Source organism: Carassius gibelio, chromosome A16 (genome assembly GCF_023724105.1).
Source record: "Carassius gibelio isolate Cgi1373 ecotype wild population from Czech Republic chromosome A16, carGib1.2-hapl.c, whole genome shotgun sequence".
Classification (NCBI taxonomy): Eukaryota; Metazoa; Chordata; class Actinopteri; order Cypriniformes; family Cyprinidae; genus Carassius; species Carassius gibelio.
Genome location: NC_068386.1, coordinates 22,400,180 through 22,417,529, shown reverse-complemented (window position 1 = coordinate 22,417,529; position 17,350 = coordinate 22,400,180). Strand labels below are relative to the sequence as shown.

At 35.5% G+C, this 17,350-nt stretch overlaps 1 protein-coding gene and 2 long non-coding RNA genes across 3 annotated transcripts in view; all 3 read right to left on the bottom strand.

The window, feature by feature from the left end:
- The window catches only part of LOC128030092 (glutamate receptor ionotropic, kainate 2-like), a 241,745-nt gene that overhangs the window by 21,677 nt on the left and 202,718 nt on the right, over positions 1-17,350 (bottom strand). Inside the window, exon 14 of the mRNA XM_052617592.1 lies at positions 12,146-12,371. Coding sequence (XP_052473552.1) covers positions 12,146-12,371 — 226 coding nt within the window. The remainder of the gene's footprint in view (positions 1-12,145; positions 12,372-17,350) is intronic.
- On the bottom strand, positions 7,606-9,178 carry LOC128030097 (uncharacterized). Its single transcript, XR_008187811.1, has 3 exons — positions 9,124-9,178; positions 8,931-8,995; positions 7,606-8,224 (listed from the first exon to the last, which is right to left on the bottom strand). It is a non-coding gene; the product is annotated as an uncharacterized LOC128030097 (long non-coding RNA).
- LOC128030095 (uncharacterized) lies at positions 9,252-10,471 on the bottom strand. The gene is made up of 3 exons (XR_008187808.1): positions 10,226-10,471; positions 9,515-9,769; positions 9,252-9,349 (listed from the first exon to the last, which is right to left on the bottom strand). It is a non-coding gene; the product is annotated as an uncharacterized LOC128030095 (long non-coding RNA).

Genomic DNA, 17,350 nt, shown 5'->3' with positions numbered 1-17,350 from the left:
CTCTTTTAAAATAAATTTGATACAGTCAGTAATGAAGATGACTTTAAAAAATAAAAGTGTAAGCAATCAGTATAATGAGGTGCAGTGAATAAACAGAACAAAATCCTAGTCGGTGCGGGAGAGATGGAACAGCGCCAGTCACCCCTTCCCAGTCTCATCTACAGCATCTTTAAAGGCCCAGACCAGGAACTAATTAGCACAATTCCAAACACCTGCACCCAGCTCACCTGTAAGAGACAGACGCAGCACACAGGCAGGAGGAGGAGCCAGGTAAAGCCATGACAAACAGAACTGAACTGAACAGACAGGGTTTAAAAAGGCATGGAAAGTAATCAGAGAAATGGAAACAGGTGGGGATTAATCAATTAATGAAACGAGGAATGGAACATGACCAAATAGGGATAACACAAAGGAACAGAAGTTCATGACTGTGACACATATGTAATTGTTACATAAGGCTATAAATTAATTAGTGTTTATTGATAAAAGAAAATAAAAAAAAAAATAATGATGTGTTTTCATTTACAATAGCATGAACCACGAGTAGTCAAGTAACTTGAGTATTTTTTAATAAAAAATCTACTAGTAGAAATCAGTAGTCTTGCAACCTATACTGTACAACATTAATTAGTATTTCATTATTGTAAAGGGTAAGTTTAAGGCCATCTAGGTGTAGACGTAAATAAAACACAATCTAACATGTAGAAAATTAAATTAGAAACATATCAACTTTCAGAACGCAACAAGTGCACTGTTGGTCATGCACTTCCTTTCCCGTAACAAAATTTAAAGCTAATCCAAGATGGAGAAACATCAAAGGATAAAAAAATAAAAATTAATTTATTAGCAGATATACTGCAAGGGATTTTTAGTGCTGGAATCTATTTATTTTTTGCTGAAACTTCTGCGTCTTCATCACACCAAATTGCAGATGGTTTGAACAATGCCCCAATCTGTTCCAGTGCAGGAACGCTTGCCAGAAGGACTTGGGCTTCTCTCGCCATCACAGTTTCAACATTAATTCATCTTGCCGACTCTGCACTGCTGAAGTCAACAAGATATATGCTAAACGCATCCCTGTATGCAGTCGGCCTATGTTAACTGATTCCAAAAGGTAGGATTAGCAATGGAAATGGCCTGTGCTGAGCTGTCTGAGAACGGCACACAGGGGACTGATGATGCATCCTTTCCCATGTGCCCTGCATTTGTGTGACAAAATGCAATCCCGTGACACAAGACTAACAAGCTAAAAAACACCCTCACTGGGTTGTTTGTTACATAACATACCTGACATATTTGAACCTGCTGAGTGACAAAACATTAATGTCTGCAAGATGAGGCACTTGATAGCTGGATTCCACTGTCCATGTGGAAAAACCTGGATACCATCTTAATCCATTCAAGGCTTGGAGGTCAGTGTGCTGGTTTAAGATATTCTAGGCTGTTTAGTCCCTGCCACATGGACAATTAATGATTATATGGTTTATAGCACAATAGTGTCAGAACACCTGCATGAATATTCATAATTCACCTTCTGTAAAGCATGCTGCCTTGATCAGACAGCTTTATTACTAGTGTAATAGAAAACGAGGACGGGAAACAGTCAGATTAGGGAATAATGCTAGCAAATTACAAACTTATAAACAACAGAGATACAGTTTCAAATATCCTAAAGGGGACATTATTTGGTAGACTCAGTCTCTGATCAGTGTGATCAAGTCGAGTGAGTCATATTTATGTGTCCCCGACTAAGGATTTTCATAGTCAAATCGGAATTTTCGAATCTTGCCAATATTCAACTGATAGTCTAATAATATGTTTGGGGGTGGGGCAAAATACATTAACAATAGTCAAGTCAGACATTCGACTAACATAATTACTGATGTTAACACACAGGGAAAATGTGTAACAAACACCTTGCAGATATAAATGGGGTAAATTATGTTAACTTAACATTGGCGAAACCATAACAATTAAAAATAAAACATTTTTTTTTATAATATACAATAGCTATCATTATAAGGTTAGCCTAAAATGTTAGCAAGTAAATGTTCTGCATTTCTGTTTTTAGCTGCACGTGCTGAAGATGTCCAGTAGAGTGACGCATTAGATAGCAAGTTTTTAATCAGTGGGATTCAACTCTTTGTTATTTATACAATATTACGTTAAAATTAAGACTTAAAGGCTATTTGAAAAAAGGGCCCAAATGCCCATGAACATATCTGCGGGGCTCTGAATGTGAACTCTTTCTGGACACGTTCTTCATGAAACTATGTGCAGAAACACAGCAGCTCCAAAAATTCATAGCATTTTAGTGTAATGGTCTTCTCATTATAATAGTATGTATATAACAGTCCCAGTCATAGTAGTTTGTAGTTGTAGTAGTTTGCTCGCTGTACGCTGTGCGCTGTGCGCTGAAGAGATATCACCGTAGTACTATGAAACACCAAATGCATCTTATATCAGTTAAATAATATATACACAATATATATACACCGGCTGAAATGTTTTGAAATCAATTGTACCCTACCTGTTAGAAAAATCCAGTCTCTGCTTGTGTAAGTTTGAGTTTTGGTAAAGTTTTAAATCCCTGCCGCCAGGATGCTCCTCTGTCATTCACAGATTATGGAAAGTGAAACATAAATCTATAGGGGTGGTTGGATTTATTCACAAACTTTAAAATATTAATTTGAACCTTACTTATTGGGATAAAACCAGTAGTTCTATTTGAAATCAGACATTTGAGCTCCCCCATATATTCAAAATGGCATAATCAATAACACCACATGAATATTCAACTGTTTGATTGGTGGTCGAATCAGGCTCCTCGAATCAAAGCATCGATTCATTGACTATTCGGGGTCACCCCTATTTATTTGCATAGAACTTCTCACAATCTATATTTTTTTTAAAGCAGCCTTACATATAACATTGCAATGCATCAGGCCATCTCATGCATACTTCATACAAAAAGAGCAGGTGGCTTCTTTAAAACATCTGGGATTCAGGAGGCACTAGTCTATTCAGAAATAAAGTCTTCTGAAGGTTGTGAGACATTAAAGTTGGCATGAAATGAAATTTCACCTTATCTATTTTCTAAGTGCATGCCATAGAACAGGGCTATTCAATTTAAGTTACAAGAGGTCTGCTCTCTATGTTTCTTTTCCAGCAGAGGTGCAGACAATACTTCTTTGGAAAGGTTATACATTTCCATGTGGGTGGCAGTAGAACTTTGTAAAAAGTTTTAGTTTTAGTGAAAGTATCCACCTGTTTTGCTAACCATGTCATCTGCAGCTCTTGCAGCACTTTAAGTTTTTATCAGGGGAGAGAAGCAACACTCAAGAGAGAATGAAAAGGCCTTGAAAGAAGTATGTTTGGCTTTAGATCAAACTATTAAAGGATACAGAGCCGAAAGGTCATTACCATAAATGACCCTGAGCGCTTGCTATGTGTACTGCCCTGTTGTTTTGATGCGCTGGAACATTTGACCCGTTTGAACGAAGCTGGGATCCAAAACAGACTTGGTCTGAAAGTATCATGGTTTGATACGTTTAGGACCCCTGTTATATAACTTATTGTCAATTACTTTAACAAAGTTCAGAAAGTTCATAAGATGTGCATAAATTAATACATACGAATCAATCGATTTTGACCAAGTCTACTGAAAACACACAATCGCTTCATATGATGAAGGATTTAAGCTAAATATAAACATTAATCAACAATATACAGCACATCAAATATGGTTGATGTCTCAGGTTTCATTAAAATATATTAATTTGTGTTTTAAATATACATAAAAGTCTTATGGGTTTGAAACAACATAAAGGTGAGTAACTCAAGACAGAATGGTCCCCTTTGGTTGAACTTTGACCAACCAAATTAACTTCAGTTGATCAGTTCACTTGCCAGTCAGACAGTCTCTTCCTAAATGAGCAGTTCTTGATAAGAAGATGCTGCAAAATGAACCTAACTTTATTCCAAGATTTTAAAAGTCCAATTATTCGGTAGAATGTGACTCTAGATCACTGATCAGGACTGAGGATCAATATGCAGCTCCCCTGTTAAGAAATGTAGCTGTTCTCACCATCTGAGTATTGACATTCCCTGCAATACAGGCTCAGTAATGATCTCTTTAAACATTTACTTCCTCTTTGTCCAATGACTTGATAACTGTATATGTAGTTTTCATCAGTCATAATGCAGAGGACTTTTTAGTTGTCCATGGAACTTTACTGACCATTGTTTGACAAGTATTTCCAGATTGCTATTTCTATGTGACACAACTCTCAGAAAAAAAGCTGTCACTGGCGCGGTACCCTTCTAAAGGTACTAATATGTACAAATTAGGTACTACTACAGTATATACAGATTTGTAAAGGTAAATGAGGTACAAAAATGTACATTTGAGGTTTTCTATCTTAGGGTGTCGTTCCAGTGACAGCTTTGTACCAACACCAAAAGTGAAATTTATGACAAAGGGGAATATTATCAGAGCATAATTATTGATATAATCCTTTTTCCCATTTCTAGGCTTGGTTTTGCTGTGTGAAAGATTGCCAAGAAGCCAGAACATTGAAGATTCCTTATGAAAATGTCAAATATGCAACAATTACATTTTTTTATTGTGATTAATTGCAGGATTTTCTGTGACTATTCACGATTAATCACTTTGTTATGAAAAAAAAAATCAATAACGGATTCAAAAGTAGTGCATTGTGCACTTTTTCATTTAAAAGTACTGCTATATGAATAAAAGTGCAATAACGTTTGGTTTGCAAACACTTTAAGCAAATCTTTTTAACAAAAATTATTATTATTACATTAATGTAATCAAATTAAATATAAAACCAAAGCTATTTGCCACTGCCAGGGCAATAACATTTTCATATAAAATATGCTTTAGTTTGTTATAGAATAACAAGTTATGCTCAGCATCCGGAGCCTCGAACATTATAATAGGCACCTTAGAGACCTGCACGCAAGGCAGCAGAGTGCGGCGCTGGGCAACACTTGATGGTCAAGTGTGGGTGTGGGCGGTCAGAAAATCATGTGTGCGGGATGCGGGAGAATAAGGATGTGCTCACTCTAGGCAATCTTAACCATGCCCGAATGTGTCTGACCCCCAAAACCCGGTTCGTTTGACTAGTGTGATTGCTCTGTGCTGTGATTCATTTAAACGGCCCTAGCTCGGTTGGAAGAGTTAGGCAAGAGCTTGTTTCAGTTGGGCTCGGGTGCGATATGTAAGCAGAGTGTGGAACTTCTGATATGTGCAGCATGACTGTGTGAACATTTCTGAGAGGCAAAAGTGATAGGTCTGTAAAGCAATATATTGTGAGAGGGACGTGTGTGTTTTCTCACCCCAAACAACTCAAAATAGTAAAACAGAAAGTTAACAAAATGATGCACTCCACTGTGCTAAGCGAGAGCGCTTCTCTGCTGTCTTCACGTGCCATCACAAACTTTTTATTTCCCTATTTCTCATAGAGAGATAGAGAAAGATTTTAAATGCATGTCTCCCTTTTGATATACATAATAAATAATACATTAAACTATATTAAAAAGATATATTTAAATTTATATTAGGGTCCATATATGCTCTTATATGGAAATTTAATACATATATTTGTGTATGGAATTATTTTTGTACCACATGCAAGATAATAACAAATAACACAGAGTCAGTTAGTATTAGATGACAATTATTTTTTTTTTTTGTGTAAATGACCAAACTACTTGAACTACTAGTTTCTAGTTAGGACATGATGTCATCCTTCTCAGTAAATTTAACATATTAATACACTATTTTTTTTTTTTTTTTTTTTTTTTTTATAACTTTACCAAAAGCTTATTTGTATGGTATTCCAACTGGAACACAAATATATTTTAAGGTATCTTTTAATATAATGCATGCACAATTAGTGACATATGCTAGGTAATGGGAAGCTTCTGGGCAAGTGTCCAATCTGCAGGAAGGTTAATCTCTACTTCAATACTGATAACATATTTGACACACAAAGCCACATAATGCTAAATAAAACACACCAGTACAAACAAAGTACACTGAATGAGTGAAACAAAGCTAACCGTTTACATTCATCTGGCTGATTGACTTGAAGCTTGAGGTAGAGGAATCAAGCTTCAGAGGTGACTGTGGCACACCTGTCTCTGCCTACACTTCTGGACCACTGATTTTGTGTTATCTGTTGTTGTTTCCCGTGCCCTTTTTGTTTTGTTATTATTTTTGAAATAAAAAGCAGTCAGTAATAACAGCCGACCCTGCCGTCTTCCTTCGACGAACATTGTTACAGTGACCAAAAGGCTTTTGATCTTACATTAAGTTGCCTTTTTCATTCTTGGTTATTTTGGTCCTTTCAAAGCAATTCAGCATGTAATGGATCACACTGTTTTATATCAGATATGATCACATGCTGAAGCAACATGGGGAAGCAACATATTGCTTGTAATAATCATATTGTCCCCAGGAAATATTAGTGTAACTAACTACAAATAAGATTTCAGCAATATTACAGTTACCATCCATAAAATATCTATTCAGTGTTAAATTTGTTGCCTCACTCCTACTGATTTGAATCAAGCAATCCACTCACCTCTATATCCATTTTCATAATAGTCAGGAAAGTTTGAGAACATTATTGTCAAATGCAAATTGTGGCATTATGCACTCTTGCATTACAAGGCTTGTCCACCAACATCCCTTTGATCTTGATATACTTTAATCCCAACTATTATCAAAAGTCTTTCTAGAATCCTGAGTGAATATTGACAACATACATATACAAACATGGAAAATAATTGCACTTGGGTAACAGCTACATTAGCTGTCATTAACATCAAGCTACATGTGAAAATTTATGAGATTAATGAAAAGTTATCGGAATAATCGTAAATATGAGTTTCCTAGTTGGAAATTGGACATAAATGGGCCATTGTTGGGTGGTTCATAAACTTTAAACATGGTGGAGGAGAGAAAGAATATTTAGATGCAGTGAATGTTTATATTATTACCAATTATGGGATGCTACAACTTAATCAAAACCTTATAATATCACACTCTAAAAACTGCTGGGTTGAAAACAACCCAATTTGGGTTATTTTGACAACCCAGCGCTGGGTCAAAAAGGGACGAACCCAGCGCTGGGTTGTTTTAACCCAACCAGTTGGGTTATCATATTTAACCCAGCCTGCTGGGTTGCCTTTTTTATGGTTTAAAATGACTATATTGCAGGGTTTAAAAAAACAGAGCGGGTGTTTTTTTATCACTGTATTTCAGAAGGAAAACTACTGTATTTAGAAAATGTTCGATATCATTTCGCATATGCTTGATAAAGCAGCGTTTGTGAGCTCAGTACCGCTCTGCAGCCGTTACCGGAGAAACCTACCTCTCCCGCTCTTAGCGCCTCCTGCTGGCAGAACATAAACTCGCAGAGTGCAGCCATGTGGGGAAACAATGCATTTCTACGTTAAAATTAACCCAAATTGAGCTAGGCATTAAACCTACAAATGTTGTTCATTTTAAATATCACTTTTACACACAAATAATAATTACCAAAAGGAAAATATTTATTAAAAACAAGAGAAAAGTCAAAAAGTAACATGTTAGAAGAAATGCAGAAAAGGATGGCATTAACAGCTACAGAGTTCATAAACAAAGCATTGAACATTTGATGAATATAACTTAAGATCAAATTGGACTTTGTTCAATTGTATATATTGTATAAAAATATACGAAAACACATACAATAAATTTACAATTAGTTTTTTTTTCCAACTATTCTGGCATGACAGTACACAAATAAATCACAACATTAACTTTGATATTATAACCTTTAACAGATGCGTGTGTGTGTGTGTGTGTGTGTGTGTGTGTGTGAAAGAATGTTAGCAGGTGTATGAATGACAGAGTGTAAACTTTTCTACTAAACAACACAGAAAAAGCATTTAACTTTTTTTTTTTTAACAAATTATACACTTACAGTTTGTTTCATAGTCCATGAATACAGATCATGCATCACTGTCAATTTTCATGATCTCTTTAGCATAACTGATGTAGTCATGAAGAAACCCCATCAGCACAGCATGTGACATCTTCTACATCATCCAGGGCAGCGTCCTCCTTTAAAACCACTGCTGTTTAGGGGAAAGAAGATTCTCCTCTCTGACCAGCATTCATCCCAGTCACCGCCTGCTCTTCATCAGGGGCCTAAGAGAAACACATTTGAAAAAATTAAACATTTAATTAAACTATCCATTTTCAGGTAGAGGTGTATTCACATCTGTAAGGATAGGTAAATAATCGGTTTTAAAGTTTCAACACTTAGTGTGGTTGTTTAATGTCTCAGTCCACCACAGCGCTCCAGGAGGCTATAATGGCAGCACTAGTGTGAGGACATGCGATATTGTTTGAATAAATATTGCTTTCAGAAAGCTTCTTTACTGAAACATTAAAACAGACATGACATTCACATACCTCACAATATTCATGTACATGGAGGGCTGCTCTTCAAACCGTTAGTTCACCAAATAATTTAAATGTTTATAATTTACTCTCCTCATGTTTTTCCAGACTCATACAAACCCTGTTCATTTTTTGGAAAACATATGAATATATTTAATATTCTCTTTTTGTGTCCTCCATTGCTGGTCTGGGAGACCAATATTTTATTTTGAACATACATGTTTGCTATCATATAATTTAAGGTGTATTCATATATAAATATCAGAATTTACTTCTACAATAACTCTATATTTATGAAGCTTGAAAATACAGATTATCTAAACTATAAATGGATTAACAAATATTATGAGAAAACTAAAAATATATTAATTTATGTTGTAAAGACAGACAAAAGTCTTATAGGTTTGGAATGACATGAGGGCAAGTAAATGATTTTTTGTGTGAACTTTACCTCTAAGAGCGCAGACCAAGAATAATGACTCTCCAAATCAGACAACTCCAAAGTTGGTTTGAGTTCTGCAATAAAAAACACAGACATCAATGGTCTTAATGAAATGAGCACGTAATCACACTGTTGTTGCATCAAAATGTGAAGTAAACTGGCAGGAGACAACAAAAAAATGTATTTTCTAAAAATAACTTACATAAAATCTCAAGGGAATGATGATCTCCCATGTCTCTTGCTTTTAACATCTTCAAAAACAAAAAACAAACATTATTTTACTCTTAGTAAAAAAACAACAACTGATAACATGAAATTATGAAGTTTACTTGCCTTAAACGATATTTCCCTCTCTTCAGAAGAAGCTGAGAAAACCACCTCCTCACACAAGCAGACTTGTGTGTCCTTAACTCCAGTTAGTTTGAGTTCTGCAAAGAGGGGCATCAATGGTTTCAATAAAATATTAACATATAGATACATACATATATAAAATCACACTGTTTTTGCATCAACATGTGAAGTTAACAGGCAGGACACAACAGAAACATTAATTTTCTAAAAAAAAAAAAAAAAGTAATAATAATTTAACTTACATCAGTCTCAAAAGAATGAAGTTATCTTGTCTCTGGATTTCAACATCTAAAAAAAACACACACATTATTTTAGTCTTAGTAAAAATAAAGATAACTTGATGTTATTCTGAAGTTTACTCTCCTTAAACCGTCTGTCCCTCTCTTCAGAAGAACACCTCCTCCTCCTCCTCACACAGGTCTGTGACTCCTCACACAAACAGCTTCTGTGTCTTTAACTCTCAGCGCGAGGACAATGAAGACAGGAGCTGGACAAGTCTGAAATATTACATGTAAAACATACTTTTAACAGTTACCACTTCAACAGCCACTAAATAATTATGCTAGTCTTTACTACACAATGCCGTTTCCTTTAGGAGACAAACATACATTCAGTTTAACCGCGAAAAAAAAAGACAAATTCACATGAGCGTAACCGTGACCATAACCGTCTGTTAACGCCTCAAAGAGAACAGATAATGTAAAATCTTATGTAAATATGACAAAATACATTCACAGACATTATATTAAAAGTACATCCTCCGTTCAGTAACGTTACATGAGGCAGTTAAGACCTCCGTGTCCGAGGCGAAAACCGCGTCCGTTTTTTTTATATAACGTTACATATAACGTTAAGCTCCTTTGTTTCCGCCTTTCATAAAACCTTCCGCCTTTCATACAACCGGGTAAACAATAAAAGATAACTTTACATTTTGAATACTTAACGTTACTTACCATAGTCTTTCACTCGCTTCTCGCTTCTATCACGCTGAGAAAATGGCGGCTGCTCGCACTGGAGAGACGTACGATTTTGACGTGACGTGCGTGCTCTCCTTCACGTCCGCGTCCTCAACCCACCCCCGCTGGGTTAAAAAAGATAGTTATTTTCAACCCAAACTTGGGTTAAAACATCCCAAAGTCCTATCCAACGGCCTCAACCCAGCAGTTGGGTTGAAAAAACAACCCAGCGTTTTTTAGAGTGCAAATATTAATTATATACATTTTGGACTAAATATGAGTTCCTCAAGAAATAGGCAAGAATGAACTCATGAATGGGCTTTCCACCATGAGTCATGTGTCCTATTATTTATATAAAAACTCTTAATTATAACTTCAAAAGTGGGAAGTAGGAAATTTACGACAGCATGTGAAGGAATCATCATAATACGCTTTTACTCAAAACTCACTATTAACATTAAGTATTTGTAATGACTTCGATCTCGATCTAATGTGGATTTTGGTCCTACAATGAGGAGAAAATATGTTACAGTATGTGTAGCATTTTATAAAAGCTAATAATTAAAGTGCTGGAAGCAGCTAATGCTCATCAGATTAGATCATTCACTTCTGTCTGAAGAAATATTCAGAAAGATGGGCACTTATGAAGTCAGAAGTGGAAAAAGGGCTCCATTACAGATTTTGTGTGGAGTGTAACAAAAATATATATATATAGTAAAAAGCCTAACACTGCAACTGAAAATACTCTCTGTCTCTCAACTGAGGACAGTAATTTTATTTTTCTGCATCTTCTTCTACATTTCTGCAGCTGACACAACCCGCAGCCGCATGTTTAAAACAATTAAGATAATCTGCCACTGAGACTGATAATCTTATGCATGGGGGGCACACCTTAAAGTTTCTCCTTGCATTTATTTATCTCATCCATTCATCTATTTCATGCACGTTTGTCTCGGGGTCCGAATTTCTGCACATTCACTTAGCTGCTAAGCTGCGTTCAGAGATGCTTCACCTTCACTGACAGAGCCAGACAGCCATTAATCAAAATGAAATTAAGATTTGAGTCAACGCTGCATACACTTCTGCGATGTGTTGATAAATGGCTGTGCTTCTCATTTCAATCAGTCTGTTCAAATGATACATGTTTTCATTGAGGTGTACGACAAATATATATATATATATATATATATATATATATATATATATATATATATATATATATATATATATATATATATATATATTTTTTTTTTTTTTAGATAATGCTCCTGAGACTACAGTATGAATATTGGCACAATAGAAATCGTTTTCATTTGAATATGCAGATTTGCTTAGCGTTTGGCAAATTGATGACTTACTATTTATTAGGGCAGTGAAGTTATTATTTGCATCAGCCTTTCCTTCAAATATTGATTGACAATAAAAAAAAAAACACTGTTGAATTAGCGATCACTGTTTTGAACCTATAAAATCAAACCTGGTTTTTAGGTACCATCCAGATATCGAACATATTTCAAAAGCAAATTTTCAGAAAAAAACTAAAACAAATACAGTATATATATATATATATATATATATATATATATATATATATATATATATAGAGAGAGAGAGAGAGAGAGAGAGAGAGAGAGAGAGAGAGAGAGAGAGAGAGAGAGAGAGAGAGTAAAATCCTGTAAATTTAAGAATTCCACTAATTAAATAGCTATGTGCCGAATAATAAAAGAGGGACATGAAATTGACCAGTTATATAATTGACAGCAAAAATGGGTAAACCTGCAAGATATTTCTACCTGATTTAACCCATAAATTATCATGTTTGTTAGGTTGATTCAGGAATATACTTTTTTTTTTTTTACTTTAAATAATCCACAAAATTATTGTTACCATTTTATTAATTATTCAAATATGCCTTACCCATTGGGGTGCCAACACCGTAGGCTTTGGAGTCTATGAGGCCTCCGATCTGCGTGAGGTTGCAGTTTCGCTGAGTGACAAATTCGATGGTGGTGGACTCCATAAGGAAAGCATAATCTGAGGTGAGTACACGTTCAATTCCTTCCTCGATGCTCTTCACCATGACTGAATGTCTGCGACTGCTCATGAACTCCCACATCTTATCATACGTGGAGATCTTCGTTTTCTGCGACAAGAAGTCAAATTAATTATCAGACTTCTGCTTTTTGACACATAATATGCTTTCCTTCCATTATGGCATTAAATTCACACATTTCAGTAATGGAATAGACAATATCTGAGCTCGAAACAAAAACAATATAATAATAAACCTAAAATAAGAATAAAATGCTGCAATACACAACAGCACAGCAAAATATTGACAAGCACTAAAGTCTTTTTAAAGAAATACCTTAATGACACTCTTATTTTTAAATGGAATCAAGACAAGCTAATAAAAGTAAAGTCGCTTGCGCATTTTTTGAATCATCAATGCTGAATAAGTATGGAACATATAAATTCATATGCATTGTGTTTCACGTATTTACAAATTTGTGTTTTTGTACTGATATTGATTTTGACCAGTATTTAGAAATCACAAAAAAAGTAAAAATACTTAAAGTAACGTCACGTATTGTAGTAACATTTAAGTAACATCATGTATTATAAATATATATATAAAAAACAACCTATGATATCTTCGAATTCACTATTATTAAATTTATTTATAATAGTGTTGTTCATTATTATGAACCTCAAATTATTGTCTCTAAAGTTGCATGCCTACAAATACAAATGAGATCACATAGAATTATCAACCACCCACAGACCAGCTTTTCTTGCTCATTCTGCTCTCCTGCTGGGAACACAAAGTATATGCAGGTATTTTCAAAATAATCATTTGAAGAAGTGTCAAACAGCTATTTTCCCCTTTTACATGATTACTAGGGCACAAATTGTGGCAGAAGCACACAAATCTGTTTATGACTAATCCTGACTAATCTCCAAAACTGAAATGTGTACCAACAGCATGTAAATTAATGCCATCTTATTCCAGTAGAACTACAAATAAACCCGCAATCAACTTAGATATTAAGGTTAATACCAAGAGAAATGGTTGCCAATTGCAAAGAATCTTCAACCATTTTAAACTAGGGTCTTTTTGTGCCTCTAAGAACACATTTGGTGGCATTTGAAACCTAATTAAGTCACATACTCAAGGTCCTGCCTGCTATTATTGTGTGTAATGACTTTTTGTGGCTGGTCGATATTTTAGATCAACTGGGTGATTTGCCAAGTGCCAAGTGCATCAGAATCTTCTGGAGTTACCCTTGACAAATCAGCCGATTGCTGATGAGGCAAAACCATAGGGGCCAAGATAGATAGACTGAAAAAAGAGCAGGAAAGGAAAATCTCAAGTAATAAACAGCCAAATAAATATTCCTTTTCATTGGTGTATTGTACTACTTAATTTGTATATACATTTTTTTTTGTGAAGGCAGTCCAATAGGTTTTGGAACAGAGCTTGCCATTGGATCATATGCCATAAAACAATTTTTTTTTTACAATGCAAGGCACCCATATTTTTAGTAGGATGTTTTTAGTACTAAGATGGTTGTGCTTCCTGATACTGAACAAACTCCAAGGTCTCTAGCATTTATCTCTCATTCTCACGGCATTCTTCCTAACACGCTGTGATGCTATCTGTGTATTTTGGTTGATTTGAGATTGTGTGGATTGATTAGCTGTGATTTGTCGAATACTTTGATCATGCTGAAGTGTTCACAAATTGCACTACTTAAATCTGATCTTGGCTCTCGATCTGTTCTGATGCTTTGATTAATTTACAGCACACAACAATCAGACCCAAAGCATTCTCCGCTGTTGCTGTTATTGTTACAAATGACAAAAAAAAACTTTTGTCTGTTCCGACTCTGGGACAAATGGTAGAGAAATGGATTTGTTCTGACAAATAGATGTAATTGTGGGAGTGATGCATATTTTTTTATTTGCTTTTTATGTTATTTTTCATATAAAAAAGGACTTGTTCAAGATTAAAAAATATTTAACCAGTGTTTTGAATGAAAAGGAACATCCATCAGTTTTCACTGAGAAACATACACAGAACACACAACATCAATACTGTATTGGATGTGTGAAAGTATATGAGCTTGTTGTTGACTCCTGTGTGGACATTTTCTCTTCCATTCTTCCATTATGCACAAAATTCAATAATGCATTCAAAAGTAGTGTGTGAACTTTTTTCATTTAAAAAAGTACTGCTATATGAACAAAACTGCAATAACATTTGGTTTGCAAACACTTTAAACACTTTATGGGTTTCATTTTACACAGTAACAGTTACCATATTGCCATAATACTCATAAATTTATTTGGGGACTCGAGGCCTAGTGGTTAGAGAGTTTGACTCAAAACCCCCGGGTATGTGTGCACTTTGGATGGGTTAAATGCAGAGCATGAATTCTGAGTATGGATCACCATACTTGGCTGAGTGTCACGTCACTTAAATCTTGTAAATCTTCTAAAACTTATAACATTAACATATTCAAATTAAATAAAATACAAGCTATTTGCCACTGCCAGGGCATTAATGTTTTTTATAGAAAATATTCTAGTTCATTAAAGATGAGGAAAAAATCTATAAAATCACTCAAGAGTCCAGAGCCTCTATCATAACATTATAACAGGCCCCTTAGAGACCTGCACTATTGCGGGACCTACCACAGCAAAGTACGTCACGGGACAACTCCTGATGGGTGAGTCGAGTTCTGGTGCAGGCAGGTGGAGACTCATGTGTGTGGAATGTGGGAGAATAAGGTTGTGTTCACAGTAGGAAATCTTAACCATGCCGATCGTGTTTGACCCCCAAAGCCTCGCTCGTTTGACTAGTGTGATCGCTCCGTTTAGCAGTCCCTGGCTCAGTTGGAAGAGGTGGACCAGAGCGCGGTTCAGTTATTTATAGATCAGTGAGTGTGAGCACTAACCACACCGAGTGTGCTGCATGGTTGTTTGAACATTTCTGAGCTGCAAGAGATACAGATCTGTAAAGCAATATAGTGTGAGAGGACCGTGTGTTACAGAGTCCCAAACGACTCAAAATAATAAAACCACAAGTTAACAAAACGATGCACTCCACTGTGCTAAGCGAGAGTGCTTCTCTGCTGTCTTCACGTGCTATCGGACACATCCTATTTCCCACTTAAACCGTGATTATGAGCTTGTTGCATTATTTTCTGTTAAAAATAACATGGTTTGTGAATGTTGATGCTAAGCCTAAATCATTTGATTGGGGTCATTCATTTGAGCGCTGCTGCAGTCTTAGGCACTTCCCAAATACTCTCATTGGTTGAGTCAGGCTGATGCAAACTTCTGGGCTGACCTACAAATATACGTCATCACTCTTTTGGCTGAGACAGTGGAGGAGTGCTTAAAAATTATTGGCTGTTCAAATTCCCAGACAATTAAAAAGTATGCCTTTACTTCATGTTTAATCTGCCATGGAACAACTTTAAACCATCACATACATATTAAAATGAAGCACTCTAAATGGACGGATAAGGATCTTAATTGATGTCTAAATGTGTCCACAACTCTGCTTAAGAATGCAGGTCTCGAGTATCCAGAGCTGAATGTTAAGCAGTATACGAGCCAACATTACAGAGAATGGCCCATTATTCTTTATTAAACTTTAATGTTTTATAAAACACATTTAAACTGCATTTAAACTCCACTTATCATATGTGATGGTGAAATACTACCACATAATGGTGTCATATTAAAACAGAATAGTTGGAAGCTTCAGGGTTTTGTGTTTCAACTGAAATGCAGTCTAGTTCTCAGGTTTTCAGATGTTGGAGTAGTGGCATAAAATAGACAATATATTTAAATGTATTTACATTAATTTCATATTAAATGATGTCTTATTATGTATTTATAACATTAAAGTATTTTTTTTATTGATGTTCTGACTTGAACATATATTTTATACACAATCAATTTGAGTAATGTGACGAGCAGTATTTGAAAATCAAACAAGAAAGTCAAATTAAATAAATGTGTTAAACACAACAATGTTTTAAACACAACGTTTAATTAAATTGCAGTTATTATATATTTATTGATGTGTTATTGTGTATGTGTTATTATCACATGTCATAACAAGTTTGGGAAAGTCGTGGCCTAGTGGTTAGAGAGTTTGACTCCTAACCCTAAGGTTGTGGGTTCGAGTCCCGGGACGGCAATAACACGACTATAGTTCCCTTGAGCAAGGCACCGAACCCCCAACTGCTCCCCGGACACCATAAATGTCTGCCCACTGGTCCAGGTGTGTGTTCACAGTGTGTGTGTGTGTGTTCACTGATGTGTGTGTGCACTTTGGATGGGTTAAATGCAGAGCACAAATTCTGAGTATGGGTCACCATACTTGGCTGAATTTCATGTCACTTTATTTATTTTTATTTTTGATTTATTTTTATTATTATTATTATTTTAATTTAATTTTCTCACAAATAATCACAGTTTTGTTAGCTAACATGTTAATTGCGTTGTTAAATAGTAGTACATTTTAAATAGCAATTTCACTAATACTAACGGTTATATAGTAAATATTTTTGTGGCATAAACTGAATGGATTGAGCCATAAATCCAGTAAAGATAAGACTTTGTCTTAAATATCCTCACTAAATATATGAGCTCTCCAGCACACAATGCTCGTCTTTTCTCCATGTGAGATATTCCACCGAGAGGCCTGTGTGCAATGAAGGAGATCAGTCCAAAACAAACATCTCCTGGCCTTACCCTGGCTCAGCCACGGATAATGATGCTGGAAACTACAGCAGGCATGTGGCTGTCCATTTTAATTCACATTCTCATTATAATGACACACGCAGGAAGGGGACAGTCCTTGTGAAGCCGTACAACAGTTTAACTGGATACATCTCACACAGACCTAGATGTGAAGATATTTTTTAAAAAGCTGCTAACTGTTCAAACTACAAAAAAGGCAGACGCGTTGGTTGTGCCATGAGAAAGAAACAGAGAGATTTTATGTGCACAAGGAAAGGAGCATCCACAGGGAAGGGCGTGTGATTATGCATGCATGTTTGTGTTGGTTCGTAATTGCAGAAAGTCTCCTGGGTCTCTATT